We start from the raw sequence: 20,855 nt of genomic DNA, 5'->3' as shown, positions 1-20,855 counted from the left end.
AATTATGATTCGCCTGAAGGGGTGAAGTTGTTAGTCAAGGAGTTTGTATATGTGATTTAGCTTTATCTCGAAAATGAACAAGTCTTCGAACATTTTCATTTGAGTACTATACTTTTCGTGGCACATGGAGGAAAACTGAAACATCCACCTTTTCTCTGGAATCGCATATTTATCTTTTACCTCATTACTGGTAGCCCAATGATCTTCGGGATTGATACCAAGTTCCCAACTGTTTTCTGGTAGATGGTTAAAGTTAATAAAGGTTGTACCAATCCTAAAAACTTCTTACGTCTTTACTGGATTGTTTCCTCTGTACATTAACCGTAGAATTTTGTGTATTTTTGAGAAGTAGGGTAAAGAGTAATTGCCTAAGTACCTTCTTGGCTGAAATATAATACTTATAGAGAGTCAGAGGTAAGGACAAAGTTCTTCTTTGGACTCCTCTGTGATTAAAGAGATATGGAGCCTGAAATTGGATGCTAGGACTCAACTATTCACTTGGAAATTTTATATGAATGCTTTGCTCACTGGTGAGAACCTGCACAGGAAAAAGTTTAAGGGTGATGTTACTTGCAGATTTTGTTGCAAAGACATAGTCTGATTTTCACCTATTCTTTGAGTATGATTGGATGAAACGTCTGTGGTTTTGCCTCTCCAGCAGCCATAAGGGTGGAAACCATGAACGACAGTACTTGCAGGATAAGGATTGCAAAATTCATTAGTTGGTATGCTAATGCTGATCAATAGGGATTTGTTTGTCCTCGTTCTCTTACATGAAAAATGGTTAGGTAGAAATAAAGTGATAATACAAGGTAATAAAGTGTCCATTACTGTAATATGGAACAATGCTTGGTACAGTTTGGCAGAGCAATGCCCAAGCTTATGACAGGACCTCTGAGGCTCTGACATTGTTGAGGCTGAATCTATTATCTCCAATACTAGTTCTTCAAGTGTAATAGTATCTGGTTTTTAGATATTCCATGATGCTGCTTTCAGGTCAGTCAAAAACACCCAAAAAAGACAGAGGTGCTGCAGGAGCTATATGCAGAAATGAGAGTGGGGAATTCAAGACAGCAGCTTATTCACAGTTTGGAACCACTACTGCGGAGCAGGCAGAATTTCTGGCAGCTGAACTGGCTATGATGTTAGCAAAAGAGCTGAGTATAAAAGAATTGCATATTCTTGGTGATAACAAAATAGTAGTTCAAGCCATTACCAATGGTGATTCCAATATAGCATGGAGTTGTTCTCCAAATTTGCTTCTTTTAGTTGTAAATGGATTAAAAGAGCAGACAATGGAGATGCCCATGATCTCATGATCTGGCCCCATGGGCTATATATTATTCCAACACAAAACGTCCTCCAGAGTTCGTTGTTAACTCTGAATTTATGTATTTTTTAATTTAATATGAATGATATGGGAATTATCGAAAAAAAAGAGATGTGCTCCTATTGGAAAGAGATGTGTAAGAAAATTGTACATTGAAACGAACATATGTTTGGAAGGATAGCTATAGGCACAACGATGATTTGATAACCCAGGCTTGGTTTCTTACTATCCCCCCCCCCCTTTCAATAGTTTCTCTTCTTATGCTTCTCTTTTCATCTTTCTCCTCTCACTCTCTTTGTTCTCCTCCTTTATCTTTCTCCTCCTCTTATCTCCTACTCTTGCTACACTGACTTTCCCACTATGCAAGGTTGAACCACGCAATCAAATAAAGAGACAAAACCGAAAAATTATTGAGAGGAATTAATAATTCTAATACTCCGTGAGCGTGAGCGGGTTTGGAAAAGAGGGTGAAATGACGTTTGGTTATTGTCTCTGTATAACCCCCTCCCCTCTCACAACTTTTTTAGCTCTTTCCTCTCTTCCGCCACTCATTTCACTGCTCTCCTCTTCCTTATTTTCTCATCTACCCCACTCCATCACTCCTTGACTCTCTCTCTCTCTTCTTCACCCAAAACAAGAAATCACCCCACACAATAATCTCTACAGAACTAGAAATTGGCACAAGGAAGAAGCTGACTGCTCCGCTCACACCCCACTGCAATGCAGTATACTAGTTAGCTTGGCTTCAGACCCTGACTTTCATGTTGGTACCATCGCAATTTTACTTCTAGCCACGTTTTGAGCAGATTGTGTTTGCTTGTGGTCTGTCTAAGATAATACTGTAACAGAATTTCACGTATAAAGGCTTCTGTAGAGCCACAGTAGCATACATATTCTCTTGCCAATGTAAAAGTGTAAAACACTTCCCACATAAACACACATGTTCTCCATATAGATGGTTTCCCACATACACTTTTGAAGCTTCCCTGTTGCTAATGCCAGTATGGTGAAAAGAGATAACTGTTGAATGAGTTTTTTTTAGCAGAACTGGCGTTTACTACATAGATGCGCTCAGACCATGAAAACTTGGTTCTCGCCCTATTCAACTTTTGAAAGGGATCTTACATTAGCCACGAGAGTCATTCCAACGCACAAAGCAATAGTGCACTGAGAGGCTTTTCCATCTCCTGTTTTTTCGACAATGGATTATGTGTTCCTGGACAAGCTTTTGACATCGAATATGGTATTTACCACATTGGATATGGTATCAGGGGATGCAATGTGGCTCTCACCTATCTTATTAAACTCCAATAGGCTTGAAGTAAGTTACACCAAAGTACAGGAAACTCAACGGTTCTGCAGAAAGAACTCCAGTTTATTTTTCACAAGCATGAACCCCCAGTTTTCACGCTAGAGGTGAGAAGGCATATTCACGTTATGACCAGGTATCCCACTTCAGAGTATTCAAAGTTTTAATGTATTATCCAAATAAAACTAAGAACTGAAATCAAATGTTTGTTTATCCATTTGCACCACAAGTTTATTGTAGACAGCTACTCTACACATACAGACTTTTAACTACTTGATCATTTCCAACTGCTGTATATGCTCTAAAATCTATGAACTCACAAAGTTTAGAAGCGGTGTTCAAAATCAACCATAAGTCAAATTTATTACTAAATTAGAACAATTCATCTTTACCGCAATATAGATAAGAGCAAATAGAGCATATAAGGTAATAAGCTAGTCTCAATTACAAGAAGTACGCGTTAGTCCGTTACTTTTAAACTTTGGTGAAAGCAACAGGAATTTTCTAAAAGGAACTCATTACATAAACCAAGTCGAAAAATCATGCTAATGTGGTGTCGTCCTGTCTTATCCAAATATTTAAAAGGCGCTTATTTTTCACACTTCATTTAACAAAATTCCTCAACAGAGGGAGAGAAGAAAAAGGAGGACGAAAGGAAAGACAGGTAAAGTGAGTGACTGGTGAAGCGGTTCATGGCTCACCATGACGTGTTTACTCTGTAGGGTCATGAACATTGGTTACTACATTAGAGCGACTGTCAGATTGGATCATGGTACTTTCTTCTGTTCCTATATCCAGCTGAATTTAGATTAATATTGGTAAAAAAGGGAGACAAAGTACAAATGCGCGAAAACTGTGAAGTTGCACCAAACCAAATTGTCTCCATCACAGCCAAACAAAGGGCAAGAGTGCAAGACAATACAAATGAAACAACCATATTAATGCTGACAGAGTCACACACTTGAGTTAGTATTACAATTCATTTTCCCTAAGGCTTTACCACAGTATTTAAGGTTTATAATAAAGCTTGGTATAAACTTAACAGGTTATGTAACCAAGATCACATCTACAACGAAAACGCATGATAGATAAAGTACCTTGAATCACAGTGGAACGAGGCTATCTACGAAGGTAGTCCCCAGAGTAAAACCATTTGGAACAGGCTTGGTCTTGACACTCCTTGCGCTTTGGTGTTTAGGATCATACAAACAAAGAATTCCTTTTTTTTGCAGTACAATTTCTCTACTCTTTGTAACGCTGAGAGGACAACCAAATTGTTCGATTATATACAACTTGAACCAGGACTCCTTGGTACCATACTCTTTCATCACCCACACTTCATCATGGATATCATTCTCACGCATAATACACAGGCACCCATTCAATATTGAAATACTAGTCCAGCATTGGTTGCCCAGCCTTTTCCACTCTAGATTGATGTGCTCACATTGAGGTAGCTGAAACTCTCGAAACTTCTTACTCGTAACGTCCAAAGCAATTATGATATCAGGCATAACCTTAATTCCTAAGTAATCAACATCCCGAACCCCTAACCAATGAAGAGCACCAACAAAGAAGACAACCCCTTTATTATCTCGACATATAGTGTGAGAGATGTTTTGGATCCTTGTCCATGAATTATCTCTTAATGAGTAAATTTCCACTTCACACAGATTCTGGAAGCGGGCAGTAACAACAAGCCGTACCACAACATAGTCCTTTTCAATTGAGTTATAAGCAAAACCCATATTAAAAGTGTATCCGCTAGGATTGCGTGCGACGAGGGGTTGAGGCAGTATCCTGTGCCTTCTAGTAGACGGGTTCCACAAGCAAATCGTGTTACCATCATCAGTTAAACATACAAGTCCATTGCAACAACTCAAAGTCCCGTCATTATACATAAAACTAGGCATCGATAAATTAGGTGGAGAATCAAGCTTTACTAATCGTTGTTTACATTCTAATAGATATACCTCGGATGCAAGATGTCCCCTCAATATGGTCTGATCATTGTTTTCTAATGAATGCTTAAGATGTAAATTTATAAAATTGGGATCGCTAATTAAGGTGCACCAAGATTTGCATACGCACCTCAACTTCAAAAGAGACTTAACAGGCAGTCTTGATAGTATCTCCTCTATAATATCATCTGGAAGTATTTTTCCACGACTTCCCGACATAAATTGCAGACACGAACTTGAAAACAGATTCTTCATGGAAGAAAACATTGAAAAAGAGATCGTAGGAACTAATTAGCCGCCCCCGAAACAAACTCTGGTCGATGATTTGTCGCTAAACAAAAGATACGAGGAAAAAGTACGTTTTTTGTTTCTTACTGACTTTTCACACGTGTCACCTTTTGACAACTTTCTCCTTAAAAAAAATGTATGCTTCCAATTTCACATTGGTCATTAAATAAGAAGATATCGTAGTAGTAGACAGTTGGACACTAGACAATACAAACATACCCGACTAAGCAGACTCTGATCCGAGTATCGCATTATATAAATTGCAGTGTTCTTAAAAACTGCGGTAGTCGGGCGGTGGGAGAGCGCCTATCACTTGGCCTTCTATGCATTTTTAATGCAGGCAATTTATTTTAAAGCGCCAGCGATTTTTTTTAATTTTCAACATTTAATCATTAAAAAAAAATGACTGGATATTTTTCTAGACCATAATAGTTTAAAATATTGATTTCATATCAGTCTACCGATTTTTTAAACGTCTTGAGTCTAGGCGAGTAAATTGGGCACCACCTACTACCTAAAGACCACCTAGGCACCTGTCTAGACTGATTTTTAGAACAGTGTTTAAATTGTGAGGGGAATGAAGGAGCTTTGGTGTTGGTTGGACCGTTGGATTAGTTTCGGGGGAACGCTACATTCGGTTTTACAACCAATTGAAATGATTTTATTGTGTAGGCCGTGGTGCAATTCCATAAGAGCACAGTGTTGGCTACTTGGCTTTCCAAGTTCCAACTAAGACACACTACCAGTTTGATGTACACAATCAACAAGGAAATAGCGTATGAATTGTACACCTCCTCGCTATATGGGATTTGAATGCCAAATCTTTGATGGCCATCAGACAGGCATAGACTTCAAATTTTTCTTTATTTTCTATGATAATCTGCACCAAACCAGAGAAGCACCAAGCGAAATATTGATAAAGACGGGGAATTTGGTGCTGTCCTTCAGCAGAAGAAATATCTCAAAAGAGATCCCCTATGACCTATCACATATGTCCCCCAAGCTGCAAGTAGTTGATAACATTCATCTAAGATAAAGCATATTATGGCTGGTGGCAACTGGCAACTGAGGCACAAACTAAAACAGTAAAACCTCACCGACACATACAAAGTGACAAAGCTAAAAACGATTGTGTAAGCTTTGGCTTTTGTCAAATGTCAATGGAACAAAATCACAAACACCATTATCAAATTGTACACGAACGATATACACCCACAAAAGCAAATCACTCCTTCGGCCATGTCGGTGGTTCTCAAACTTCTTAGTTCTTACCTAATCATCTCTAAGAACCGCACAAACTATTTGGTCTCCGCATTAGTCACTTGACCCACATACATCAAAGCCCACATGTAATGGGCCCGCTAAACATGGTATTATTCTACACAACAGATAACAAACAACACAGTCTTCATCCACCAACTAATTTCAAAATCATCAAAGTAAAGTTGCCATCAAAGTATTGCTCTCCAGCACATCGATGCGCCGCAGATATGAGACAGATATAATTTCTATGATCTCTATCAGTCTATCTACTTCTGGAAATTGTCCAGTGTGACTGTCCACAATCACGAGATAAATCATTTAGTAATTAAAACAAAACTTAATAAAAAAAATATAGAAAACAACAACAAATAAAACCATTTGAAACAACACCACGTGGTCCTTTGCTATGGAACTAACACATAAACCATGCACCATTGGATAATAACACCAACGGAACAATACACTCTTCAAAACAAACCAACTAGTATCTGCTAAAATGTGCCATTAAAATCAACAACCAAACCAATTAAACAAACTGAAAATCTCTAATAAACAGTAATTAAAATAGTTTAATTAAACAAAACTAACACAACAAATCAATTAAAACCCCAAAAAACCCTCAAGCTCTTCACAAAACCCAAGCAAGAATACCAGCAGAGACTGTAACCATTAGGGTGGTTTTGACCAATGCCGGAGCATTCAAATCCACAGCCCCATTAGCTTTTTGACTATTTGCCGAATCAGCTACCGGTTCACCAGCCGGAGCTCCTTCCGGTGTAAGCTGCTGCGGTGGTGCTGGTGGTGAAGCACCCAACGGCGACGGAGCTGAAGAAATCTCCGGTGAAGGAGAAATAACCGGTGAAGGACTTGGGGATGCTTCTGGAACCATAGAAGGTGCAGGGGAAGGAGACTTCCCAAACAACTCCGTAGGAAGAAGAATACTATCCACAGTGAAAATGCAAAGTGGGGTACTATCAATTACAGTACCAGAAACCCTTGAAGCGTCAACACCAGTATCTAACGTAACTGAATCACCAGCAGTTGTAACGGTTAAATCGTACTTACTTGCCCCATTAGTAGCTAATGTACTAATTGGATCTTTCGTTGTCTTTAACGTTCCAATCGGTGTGTAACCAGCTAGTGCATGATATTGTAACAATGTTACAACTTCAGCATTGGTTAATTTGGTTAGATCTGGTATCCCAGGTGCTTTAAACGCTTCATCTGATGGAGCAAAGACCGTTAAACCTTTGGCTGCAGCAGATTGATAGATCTTTAGAACACCAGAGCTGACAATTAATGAAGAAAATGTTTTGCAACCGGCTTTATCAAGTAACGCTGTAATGTTGGCCACAGATGGAGAAGCTGTTAACAGACCAGGAGCAATAATCGGCGCGCTGATTTCCAATATTGAAATGCTGTATGGGATTTGCTTGACGGATTTTGAATAAGTTGAGTCAAGCTTAGATCCAGGAGCTGCTGAGCCGAAGCCGACTTTACCACCTTTAAGATCGGTAATGTTGACAAATCCGAGGTTTCCAGGGGCATTTCCGGTAGTTTGGTAAAGTGTGGTGGTGAGTGTAGTCCCATTGGAGATATCATGAAGTTTCTGACCATCGTAATAATCAAGGAGAGTTAAAAGGGCCAGTGCGTTTTTGATAACTGAAAGTGGGTGGTTACCTGCTAAAGCAGACATAGCAGCGTTGTTTAGGACTAGACATGTTATTGTTTGACGGCTGTTGATTTCATCTGAAAGTTTGGTTTGTGAGAGGTAGCTGTTGTAAAGGCTGTACTCTGGGAAGCCAGAGAGGATGGCGGAAACGTTGAAAGTATTTGTGGCGGCATATGTGGTGGAGAGAAGAGAGAGTGAGAGGATAAAGAGGGGGAGGAAATGAGATGCACCACCCATAGTGTTTGTTGGTCAGTGAGTAAAAGCTGGTTTGAGAATGAGTATTGCTGTATTGATGAGAGAGAGAGAGTGATTGTTAAATTGAAACTGATGTGCTTGGGGATTTTGAAGGTCTGTGTGCTGTGAGGTTAAATTTGGAAGATTAACACTGTGGTCAGTCAAAGTAGAGCACTTTTGAATGTGATGATAACCATGCGGTTAAGACTGAGTAGGATGTGATAATAAAAGAAATCTTGGGCATGTGACCCTCCATGCAAAAAGGAGGTAATGTTACAGCTGGAACAAGTTGATATTGCAACTGTGAGTTTGTGACTTTTTTTTCGTTCATATATTGCGCAAGGTCACTGATCGGAAAAAATAAAGATTGGCTGGAAAAATAATTCAAGAGATATTTGTTTTCTCATGGTAAATTTTCTCAACAAAATTGACTCAAAAAAATGTAATATTGTTAGTTGTGCTTGGTCGCGCGTGAAACAATTTGAAAAATTGTAATTTGATTCAATCCATTATTTTTTTAGTTTTATTTCAGAAAAACAAGTTAAAGGAATAAATTTGTTGTTTTCCAGCGAGAAATTTCCCTAGAGGAAATAGGAAAACGTTATCTACTAAAGTAGGGAAAATATAAATTTTCTACCTACTGCTATCTTTTCTATCTTATCGAACACAAAAAAATAATAATTTTCCATCAAATAGTGGATCAGACTGGCCCAAGCCACCCGACCCAACCCAGCCCTCAAAACCAATGATGGAATTGGATTCTGCAAGGTGCTGACTTGAAGTTACTCATCCACCTGTGGAGTGATCAAACCCATGGCATCACAATTCCACTGCCTTGAGTGCCACCGCATTCCAACAGCTGATATCCTCCCCAAATAGGCACCTCAAACTCCAAGTGCAAAGCCTACTAAGTTATTAAAGTGGTAAGTGCATCGTTTGTTATATTTGTTGTGACATATCAGCAAAAAAAGCCTAGCCAAAATTGTTAAAAATCAGTTGTGTTTCAACGCAAATTATCAAAATTGCGATACATTTGATTATTTTATTTAAAAAAATAAAATTTGTACGGCTAAACTTTAACCGTCTAGGATTAGGACTTATAAACCCAACTGTTTTCTATAAATTTTACACAAATCGTTTGGATTTTGACAATTGTTGCAATAGCAAGAGGATGTTTTTGTTAAAAATAGTACTACCTGTCAAATTAGCAACGACGTATAACAACTACATTGATGATGCTCTAAGTGATGCAATATATTTAAGATCCACAAAAGATTTTATCTAGTGTGGAATTTAAGCCAACCTAAAGCATCTCAATAGTGAAGTGATTGCCTTAAGCATACTAGAACCGATTGCACAAAAAATATATGCTGTGTTGAAGCTACTAGTAGTTAAATGGTTGAATGAATAACAAAATATTACTCAAACTAATCAATTAACATACATAGAATTGTTGGTACGGAATATTTTTTTACCATTATTAATATTTTCTAAAATTTTCGCATGAAGGTGTTAGTATATATAAATTATATTGCACTTCTCTGCATGGATGCAGTCATGAAGTTGCATGGTGACTTGCGTTATTTCGGGGGAGGGGGCATTTAGATAACTTTAAGAGCATTCTCAATGCAAGTCAGTGTTTTTCACCTCCACGTAGGCTCAATTTTTCATCTTTGCTATCGTTTTGGTGAAAAACAATGTGAGGGTGCCTAATACAAAGGTGACTTTGAATCTTGGACGGGATGTATTGATTCCGTATGAATGTAAAAAAAAAAAAAAAACACACCGGACAGAATAAAACATCTCGTCCGAAGTTAAAAAATAAAATAAAAAAAACAAGTGAGACAAAATGAAACATTTCGGTCAGGAAAAAAAAATTTTTTTTTTTTTTTTAAACACACAAGACAGAATAAAACATCCTATTTGAAACTCACAACTCAGTGAAAATCTCATAAGCAATCGCTACAATCGTTGTGATTTAGTTACAAGTCACCGACTTTGTCACCTTTGCATTGGGCAAGAGTTTTTAAGTATTCAAAAGTGAAAACTCTCAATTCCTCCTCACATTGATTTGCATTGGGAATGCTCTAAGAGAAGTTACACGATGAATTAAATGTACGTATTAGTAATTTGCTATCAAAAATGGCCATACTATACGGATTCGCACCATCAGAGGCTTGCTTTGTCTCCCCTCCTTGACCACTCATTAGACTTTCAGTTTACCAAACCGACCATTGGGTCACAGAAAAATTGTTTGCATGCAATGTCTTGTCCTATTTATCTTCCACCATAAACCTCAAATCCCATCTCTCGCACCCAAATCTCATAGTTCTCTCGTCTCTCTCACTTTCTCGAGGTCTGATTGGGATGTTTATATGTCAAATTTAATAAACCAAATTACCAAAATAAAAACACACAAAAAGATAAAACTTCTAGTTAGGGTGTGCATTCGATTACCCCGAAACGAAACCAGAACTGAAACCCCGTTTATAGCAATTATGGGTCCTAAAATGTTAGATCCATTGAAAATAGGTATTTAAGAACCGAACTAATAAAGAACCGAACCAGTTAAAATCGAATAGTAAAAAATTTGTGGGTACCCAAACCGAAACCGAATATTATGAGTTTGATATATAAAATTTAGTATTATATTACACTAAATAAATACAAACCCAAATATTATAATATATAATTTGTTTTGTTTTTTTAGGTGTAAAAGTCTACTAAATATATAAAGGCACCATAATAGTGAATACTAGATTTTTGGACCCGGGCATACGCCCGGGATCTATTAAATATTTTGTGTGCTGAAAAGGCTTTATAAAATGTCTCACACAAATTTTCGAATCATAATATATTTTTATTGAAAATAAATCGAAATATGTTAATGGCGTGATTATGGTGCATAAGTCTTTAGAAATTAAGAGATCAAATTGAGATAGCATCTTCACTTTATGGTTTAGGATATTAATCCATAATTTTCAAATAAAATTATCTTAAACTTCGATCTAGCTTGTATAATAGTTTTTTTTTTTAGATTTATGGTGATTTAGCGGCAAATTTTGAATCAAAATATATTTTTATTGAAAATAAAAGAAATACGTTAATGAAGCGTGATTATGGTGCATAAGTACTTAGAAACTAAGGGATCAAATTGAGATAGCGAAGCGGCGATTATGGTGTATAAGTACTTGGAAACTAAGGGATCAAATTGAGATAGCCTCTTCACTTTATGGTTTAGGATATTAATCCGTAATTTTCAAATAAATTATCTTAAACTTCGATCTAGCTTGTATAATAGTTTTATTAGATTTATGGTGATTTAACGGTAAATCATCACCGCTTTCGGCTTACGTACTAATGTGTACAAATCACTAAAATAGATTGATTGTTTCCATATCCTCAAATAATACACCACTCTCACTTGAAAAGATTTATCACATGAGCGTGTCCTACTGAGCAGTGTCGTTATATTAAATTATTCTAAAAATATTAACAACTATGCATAGCTATGAGATATGAAAATTATATTAATTGCTCAATTAAATTTCTTGCACCATTCTCTATAAAAGGAAGCATCAAACTTTGATAAAACTCATCGACTTCTTTTCATTGTTAGTTTTAACAATAGAAGTTTGATTGAAGTTTTTGAGAATGTCCAATTTGGTAAAGATAATATTTAAGCTACTTGAATAGCAAGGCATTCCCAATCACAATAAAAGAAGTATGATAAACATTACTTAAAATGCAAAACTATATTTGTCGAGACATTTATTCCCCTACATATAATACAAATATATTTTAGGGTTATTAGTTGAATGCATTTGCATCAAGTTTATGATTTTTCATTAATTATTCTTTGAGGTTAGTTTAATGTAAGACGTTGCATCCGGTTTCAAATTCTCATTAATTATTCTTTGAGGTTAGTTCAATGCGGTTGCATCAAGTTTCGATTTCCTATTAATTATTATTTAAGGTTAGTTCAATGCAATTGCATCCATTTTATGATATCCGTTACTTATTCATTAAGGTTAATTGGTCTGAGTTGCATCAGTTTTTTATGTTTAGTTAATTAGTATTTGAGATTAGTTTATTGAATTTGCATTCGGTTCTAATCTCGTTAATTACTCTTTGAGGTTAGTTCAATACATCTGCATCAATTTTCGATTCGTTTGTTAATTGTTTTTTAGGTTAGTTCGATAGTTTACAATTTCTATATAGTTTGCATACATGTAAGAGTCTGTTTTTTTAAACTCACTTTCATTTTAGGTTTCTAATTACTCGTAATTACTCATGTGAGAAGGCTAAAAAAACCGACATTTATGCTTTTAGGTCAGTGCGATGCAGTTACATTCGACTTTCGATTTTCAGTTAACTATTTTTTGAGGATATTTCAATGCATTTGCATCCAATTTATGATTTCTCATTAGTTAATATCTTATTTTAGTTTAATGCAATTGCATCTAGTTTTTGGTTTTTTGTTAATTATTCTTTGAGGTTAGTTCAATGTAGTTGCATCCAATTTCCGAATTTATGTTAACTGTTCTTTGAGGTTAGTTCAATACATTTGTATCAAGTTTTTGATTTCCGTTAATTATTTTTTGAGGTTAGTTCAATGCGGTTACATCACATTTATAATTTCCGATAATTATTCATTTAGGTTAGTTGAGGTGTAGTTTCATCCATTTTTCAATGTTTAGATTAATTAGTCTTTGAGATTAGTTCATTGCATTTGGATCTAGTTTTCGATTTCCGTTAATAACTCTTTAAGGTTAGTTCAATACATATGCATCTAGTCTCGATTATTTATGCTTTGAAGTTAGTCCGATGTAATTATATCACGGTTTTCGATTTCCGTTAATTATTTTTGAGATTATTTCAATGCATTTGCATTTAGTTTCGATTTCCACCCAATTATTCTATGAGGTTAGTTTAATGCAGTTGCATTCGGTTTTTATTTTATGTTCATTATTTTTTGAGTTTAGTTCAATGTATTTGCATTCGGTTTCGATTTCTCGGCCTATTAATTATTATCGAGGTTTGTTTGATGTATTTGCATACCGTTTCCGATTTCCCATTAAATATTTTTCAAGGATTTGTATACAATTTCTAATTTCCCTTTAGTTATTATCGGCGTTAGTTTAATGCAATTGCACCCATTTTTCAATTTCTAGTTAATTTATTACTTTTTAGTTTAGTTTATTGCATTTGCATAAAGTTTCCAATTTCCGTTAATTACTCTTTGAGCTCGGTTATGCATTTGAATCAATTTCCAATTCGATTTCCTTTTAATTATCCAATGTGGTGTATAATACCAACTTCCGATCCATCCAGAAGTGTCCTTGCAAACATGACATAAAAAGTCAATTATGTTTGATTTACTATGTGGGATCATTGAAGATTACCAGTTCCTGATTTCCCATTAATTATTCTTTAAATTATGCATGACTTACTATGTAGAATCTTCAAAGATTATCTACGAACGGGTGTTGTTATATTAATTATTTTGAAAAATATTTGTAAATATACAAAACTTTTATATATTAATATTATATTGATCACTCAACCAAATTTCTTATAACATGAAAACCTTATTCTCCATTAAAAAAAAATAACTCGTGTACCTTTAATAAAACCCTTCAACTTCATTTTGTTGTTTAATAATAGAAGTTTGATTGAAGTTTTGTGAGATTGCCTAATAAGGTGAAGTTCATATATATTGTAGCTACTTGAATAGCAAAGAGTTCCCAATCATACGGGAAGAGATAAGATAAACATCATTTTAAATGCAAAATTATACTTACGAGACATTCCCACAATATATAACCCAACTATGTTTTGAGGTTAGTTTAATGTATTTGCATCCGGTTTCGATTTTTCGTTATTTTATATTTTGAGGTTAGTTCAATCTGATTTGCATCCAATTTCAATTCAGTTATTTATTTTTGAGATCGATTCAATGCGGTTGCATCCGGTTTCGATTTCTTGTTAATTATTCTTTTTGATTAGTTCAATACATTTGCATCTAATTTCCAATTCCACATTAATTATTCTTTGAGGTCGATTCAATACATTTGCATCCAGGTTTTGATTTCCCATTAATTATTACGTGAGATTAGTTTAATGCATTTGCATCCGGTTTCGATTTCTCGTTTATTATTTGATAAAGTTACATTTGCATATAGTTTCGATTTCTCATTAATTATTGTTTGAGATTAGTTCAATGAATTTGCATCCAGTTTCCTATTTACCATTAATTATTTTTGAGGTTAGTTCAATGCATTTGCATCCAGGTTTATTTTTGAGATTAGTTGGTCGCGGTTCCATCCGGTTTCCGATTTCCCATTAATTATTTTTTAATATTAGTTCCACGCATTTGCATCATGTTTCCAATTAATAATTAATTTTTCTTTGATGTTAATTCAATGCAATTGCATCCAATTGCTGATTTTCTATTAATTTAATCTTTGAGGGTTAGCTCAATGCATTTGCATCCAGTTTTCGATTTGCCGACAATTATTTTTTTATGTTAGTTTGATGTATTTGCATCCAAGTTTTGATTTTCCGTTAATTATTCTTTGAGGTTAGTTTAATACAATTGTATCCATATATATTCCAATTTTCTATTAATTACTTTTTAAGATTAGTTTAATGTTTGCATTTGCATCCGTTTCGATTTTCCGTTAAATCTTATTTGAGGTTAGTTCGATACATTTGCATCCAGTTTTCGGTTCCCCATTATTTTTTTTTTTACGTTAGTTTCATTCATTATTATATATATTTTTAAAATATTTGTCATTATTGCTTTGCTTTTTTTTTTTTTTTTTTTTTTTTTTTTTTTTTTTTTTTTTTTATTTTCTATTATATATTTTGTGATGTTATTTTTTGTATAATTGTTTTTAACTATGTTTTGAGGCCATGTTAAGGATATATTGAAATAAATTAGGTGTTTTATATCATAGACACTAAAATTGTATGATTTGTAGTAAGGAATTAGTTTATACAAATTACATATTTTTTTAGCAATTTTTTATTTGATCAAATATATAAGAATTGGAACACTAAAAGTGTTTGATTAAGTAATAGAAAATTACTTTTTACAAATCACCTATTTTTTTAGCAATTTTTAAAAATATTTGTCATTATTGCTTTGCCGTTATTTTTTTTTTTTCATTTTCTATTATATATTTTGTGATGTTATTTTTTGTATAATTGTTTTTAACTATGTTTTGAGGCCGTGTTAAGAATATATTTGAAATAAATTCGGTGTTTTATCATAGACACTAAAATTGTATGATTTGTAATAAGGAATTTTACAAATTACCTATTTATTTTTTTATTTGATCAAATATATAAGAATTGGAACACTAAAAGTGTTTGATTCATAATAGGAAATTACCTTTTACAAATCACCTATTTTTTAGCATTTTTTTTTATTTGATCAAATATGTAAGAATTGGAAATACACTCAAACTCTCAAATATAATAATTAGAAATACACTCAAACTCTCCTAAGAGGTTCTATGTATGTGAGATTGTAGTCTATTAGAAAAGACTATCTTTCATATTAGAGTGCCACATAGGAAAAAAAAAACTAACTCTCTCATATTAGAGTGCCACATAGGAGAAAGAGAAAATCCTCAATTAGAAGTCTGCCTTTAGTATATAGACTAGATTTTGGACCTGGGGCATCGAGGGGATATATTAAATATTTTGTGTCTTTGAAAAAGGTTTTACAAAAATATTTTACACAAATTTTCGAATCAAAATATATTTTTTATTGAAAAAAACCGAAAAGAAGTTAATGAGCAGCGATTATGGTGCATAAATACTTGAAAACTAAGGGATCAAATTGAGATGGCCTCTTCAGTTTGTGGTTTATAATATTAATCCATAATTTTCAAATATAATTATCTTAAACTCGATCTAGTTTGTATAATTGTTTTCTTAGATTTATGGTAATTTAGCGGCAAATTTTCGAATTAGAATATATTTTTATTGAAAATAAACCGAAATACATTAATGAGCAGCGATAATGGTGCATAAGTACTTGGAAACTAAGGGATCAAATTAAGATAGCCACTTCACTTTGTGGTTTAGGATATTAATCCAAAATTTTCAAATAGAATTATCTTAAACTCGATATTGTATAATAGTTTTATTAGATTTATGGTGATTTAGCGGCAAATTTTTAAATTACAATATATTTTTATTAAAAATAAACCGAAATACGTTAATGAGCAGTGATTATGGTGCATAAGTATTTGGAAACTAAGTGATCAAATTGAGATAGCATCTTCACTTTGTGGTTTAGGATATTAATTTGTAATTTTTAAATGAAATTATCTTAAACTCGATCTAGCTTGTATAATAGTTTTATTAGATTTATGGTGATTTAGCAAAAATCATCAAACACACGTACTAATGTGTACAAATCACTAAAATAGATTGATTGTTTCTATATCCTCAAAAAATACACTACTCCACTTGAAAAGATTTTGTCGTGATGAGCGTGTCCTACTGAGCAGGTGTCGTTATATTAAATTATTCTAAAAAATATTAGCAACTATACATAGCTATGAGATATGAAAATTATATTAATTACTCATTTAAATTTCTTGCACCACTATGCATAGCTCTATAAAAAGTAAGCATCAAACCTTGATAAAACTCATCGACTTCTTTTTATTGTTAGGTTTAACAATAGAAGTTTGATTGAAGTTTTGTGAGAATGCCTAATGTGGCGAAAATAATATTGAAGTTACTTGAATAGCAAGACATTCCAAATCACAATAAAAGAATTATGATAAACACTACTTAAAATGTAAAACTATATTTGTCAAGATATTTATTCCTCCTACATATAATACAGATATGTTTTAGGGTTATTAGTTCAATGCATTTGTATCAAGTTTCGATTTTCCATTAATTATTCTTTGAGGTTAGTTTAATGTAGGTACGTTGCATCTAGTTTCCAAATTCTCATTAATTATTCTTTGAGGTTAGTTCAATGCAGTTGCATCAAGTTTCCGATTTCCCGTTAATTATTATTTGAGGTTAGTTCAGTGCAATTTCATCCACTTTATGATTTTCCGTTAGTTATTCATTAAGGTTAATTTAATACAGTTGTATCCAGTTTTCGATGTTTCGTTAATTAGTATTTGAGATTAGTTTATTGCATTTGCATCCAGGTTCCAATCTCCTATTAATTACTCTTTGAGGTTAGTTCAATACATCTGCATTTAGTTTCTGATTTCCCGTTAATTGTTTATCTAGGTTAGTTCGATAATTTACAATTTCTATACGGTTTGCATACATGTAAGACTCTATTTTTATAAACTCACTTTCGTTTTGGGTTCCTAATTATTCATGTGAGAAGGCTAAAAAGCGGGACATTTATGCTTTGAGGTCGAAGACGATCGCGGTTACATCCTACTCGATTTCCAGTTTAACTATTTTTTTAGGCTATTTCAATGCATTTGTATCCATTTTGATTTCCCATTAATTAATATCTGATTTTAGTTTAATCTGGTTGCATCCAATTTTTAGTTTTCCGTTAATTATTCTTTGAGGTTAGTTCAATGCAGTTGCATCCAATTTTCGATTTTATGTTAATTGTTCTTTGAGGTTAGTTCAATGCATTTGCATCAAGTTTCGATTTTTAGTTAATTATTTTTAAGGTTAGTTCAATGTAGTTACATCAAATTTATAATTTCCTATTAATTATTCATTTAGATTAGTTCAGTGCAGTTTCATCCATTTTACAATGTTTCATTAATTAGTCTTTGAGTTTAGTTCATTGCATTTGGATTTAGTTTCCGATTTCCCGTTAATAACTCTTTAAGGTTAGTTCAATGCATTTGAATTTAGTTTCTGATTATTTATGCTTTGAGGTTAGTTCGATGCAATTATATCCGGTTTCTGATTTCCCGTTAATTATTCTTTGAGATTATTTCAATGTATTTGTATTTAGTTTCCGATTTCCGACTAATTATTCTATGAGGTTAGTTCAATGCAGTTGCATTCGGTTTTTTATTTTCTGTTAATTATTTTTTGAGTTTAATTCAATGCATTTGAATTGCATCCAGTTTCCGGTTTCCCATTAATTATTATATGAGGTTTGTTTGATGTATTTGCATACCATTTCCGATTTCCCGTTAATTATTTTTAAGGAATTTGTATCCAATTTCTAATTTCCCGTTATCTCTTATCTGACGTCAGTTTAATGCAATTGCACCCAGTTTCCGATTTCTAGTTAATTATTTTTTGAGTTTAGTTTATTGCATTTGCATAAAGTTTTCGATTTCCCGTTAATCACTTTTTGAGCTCTATTATGTATTTGAATCCAGTTTCCGATTTCCTTTTAATTATTCAATGTGGTGTGTAATACCAACTTCTACTAATTCATATGTAGTGTATTTGCAAACATGACATAAAAAATAAATTATGTTTGATTTACTATGTGGGATCATCGAAGATTATCCAGTTCCCGATTTCCCATTAATTATTATTTAAATTATGCATGACTCACTATGTGAAATATTCAAAGATGATTTATGAACGGGTGTTCTCACTATGTGGAATATTCAAAAATTATCTATGAATGGGTGTTGTTATATTAATTATTCTGAAAAATATTTGCAAATATACATAACTATTATATATTTATATTATATTAATCACTCAATCAAATTTCTTATAACATGAAAATCTCACTCTCCATTAAAAAAAATAACTCACATTTGATAAAACCCTTCAACTTCATTTTGTTGTTTAATAATAGAAGTTTGATTGAAGTTTTGTGAGATTGCCTAATAAGGTGAAGTTCATATATATTGAAGCTACTTTAATAGCAAGGAGTTTCCAATCATACGGAAAGAGATAAGATAAACACCATTTTAAATGCAAAACTATATTTATCGAGATAATACCACAATATAACCCAACTATGTTTTGAGGTTAGTTCAATGCATTTGCATTTAGTTTCTGATTTTTTGTTATTTATATTTTGAGGTTAGTTCAATGCAGTTTTGCATCCAATTTTCAATTCAGTTATTTATTTTTGAGATCAGTTCAATGTAGTTGCATCCAGGTTTGATTTCTTATTAATTATTCTTTTTTATTAGTTCAATACATTTGCATCCAATTTCCAATTTCTCATTAATTGTTATTTGAGGTCAGGTTCAATGCATTTGCATCCAGGTTTATGATTTTCCATTAATTATTTAAATTGAGATTAGTTTAATGCATTTTCATCCAGGTTCGATTTTCGCTTATTATTTGATAAAATTGAATTTGCATCTAGTTTCCGATTTCCCGTTAATTATTGTTTGAGGTTAGTTTAATGAATTTGCATCCAGTTTTCGATGTCTCGTTAATTATTTCTTGAGGTTAGTTCAATGCATTTGCATCCAGTTTATTTTTTTGAGATTAGTTGGTCGCGTATTTGCATCCGGTTTTCGATTTCCGTTAATTAATTTTTTAAGATTAGTTTCACGCATTTGCATCATGTTTCTAATTTATAATTAATTTTTCTTTGAGGTTAGTTCAATGCATTTGCATCCAGTTTCCGATTTCCCGTTAATTTAATCTTTGAGGGTTAGCTTAATGCATTTACATCCAGTTTCTGATTTTCTGACAATTATTTTTTTTATGTTAGTTTGATGTATTTGTATCAAAGTTTTGATTTTCCGTTAATTATTCTTTGAAGTTAGTTTAATGCAGTTGTATCCATATTCTAATTTTCTATATATTACTTTTTAAGATTAGTTTAATACTTGCATTTGCATCCAGTTTCCGATTTTCTGTTAAATATTATTTGAGGTTATAGTTTGATGCATTTGCATCCAGTTTTCGGTTCCCCATTAATTGTTTGTTTACGTTAGTTTCATTCAGTATTATATATTTTTTAAAATATTTGTCATTATTGCTTTGCCGTTATTTTTTTTTTTTAATTTTCTATTATATATTTTGTGATGTTATTTTTTGTATAATTGTTTTTAAGTATGTTTTGAGGCCGTGTTAAGGATATATTCAAAATAAATCGGTGCTTTATTAAAATTGTATGATTTGTAATAGGGAATTAGTTTCTACAAATCACATATTTTTAGCAATTTTTTTTTATATGATCAAATATATAATAATTGGAACACTAAAAATGTTTGATTCGTAACCTTTTATAAATCACCTATTTTTTAGCAATTTTGTTTATCTTACCAAATATATAAGAAGTGGAAATACACTCCAACTCTTCAAATATAAGAATTAGAAATACACTAAAACTCTCTAAAGAGGTTCTATGTACGTGAGATTGTTATTAGAAAAGATTATCTTTCATATTAGAGTTTCACATAAGAGAGAAAAAAAAAAAAAAACTAACTCTCATATTAGAGTGCCACATAGGAGAGAGAAAATCTTCTATTAGAGGTCTCTGCTTTAGTATATAGATAGTAGATAGTAGATATATTATTATTACATGCATATTTTGTAATATTACATTAAACATATGTATTATAAATATTAATAATAATGTTAACGACTACATGTATGTATACTATGAATTCATTAATACACTGTATTATATTAACTAATAAACATGTACATGATAATATTTATATAAGTGCATGTGTTTGATATATTACACGTGTATATATGTATATATATAATTATGAATGTGTGCAATGTTAATAATATAATTTAGTGTATAATCCATGAGCGTGAGCGAACTCTTTGAAGTCACTATTCAACACTCTCACAAAAAACCACTTCATACGTGTTACTCTTTTATGTGTCTGTCCG

General features: G+C 32.8%; 2 protein-coding genes across 4 annotated transcripts; both read right to left on the bottom strand.

The window, feature by feature from the left end:
• Window positions 1–475: 475 nt before the first annotated feature.
• On the bottom strand, window positions 476–5,039 carry LOC147514185 (F-box/kelch-repeat protein At3g06240-like). Of its 3 annotated transcripts, none has more exons than XM_086597624.1 (2): window positions 3,737–5,039; window positions 476–1,128 (listed from the first exon to the last, which is right to left on the bottom strand). In XM_086597624.1, exon 1 carries the CDS (start codon window positions 4,865–4,867, stop codon window positions 3,743–3,745), a length of 1,125 nt encoding a protein of 374 aa, XP_086453750.1. In that variant the 5' UTR covers window positions 4,868–5,039; the 3' UTR covers window positions 476–1,128; window positions 3,737–3,742. The 3 variants fall into 3 exon arrangements, with proteins under 3 accessions (XP_086453750.1, XP_086453751.1, XP_086453752.1); XM_086597625.1 differs by lacking the exon at window positions 476–1,128 and adding an exon at window positions 2,165–2,686; XM_086597626.1 differs by lacking the exon at window positions 476–1,128 and adding an exon at window positions 2,698–3,427.
• A 1,489-nt stretch (window positions 5,040–6,528) lies between these two features.
• LOC147514184 (fasciclin-like arabinogalactan protein 10) lies at window positions 6,529–8,589 on the bottom strand. The gene has a single exon (XM_086597623.1). The coding sequence runs from the start codon at window positions 8,058–8,060 to the stop codon at window positions 6,780–6,782; it is 1,281 nt and encodes a 426-aa protein (XP_086453749.1). The 5' UTR covers window positions 8,061–8,589; the 3' UTR covers window positions 6,529–6,779.
• Between the last annotated feature and the right edge of the window lie 12,266 nt (window positions 8,590–20,855).

Source organism: Coptis chinensis, chromosome 3 (assembly GCF_015680905.1).
Source record: "Coptis chinensis isolate HL-2020 chromosome 3, ASM1568090v1, whole genome shotgun sequence".
Classification (NCBI taxonomy): Eukaryota; Viridiplantae; Streptophyta; class Magnoliopsida; order Ranunculales; family Ranunculaceae; genus Coptis; species Coptis chinensis.
This window is presented reverse-complemented; position numbering and strand designations above follow the sequence as displayed.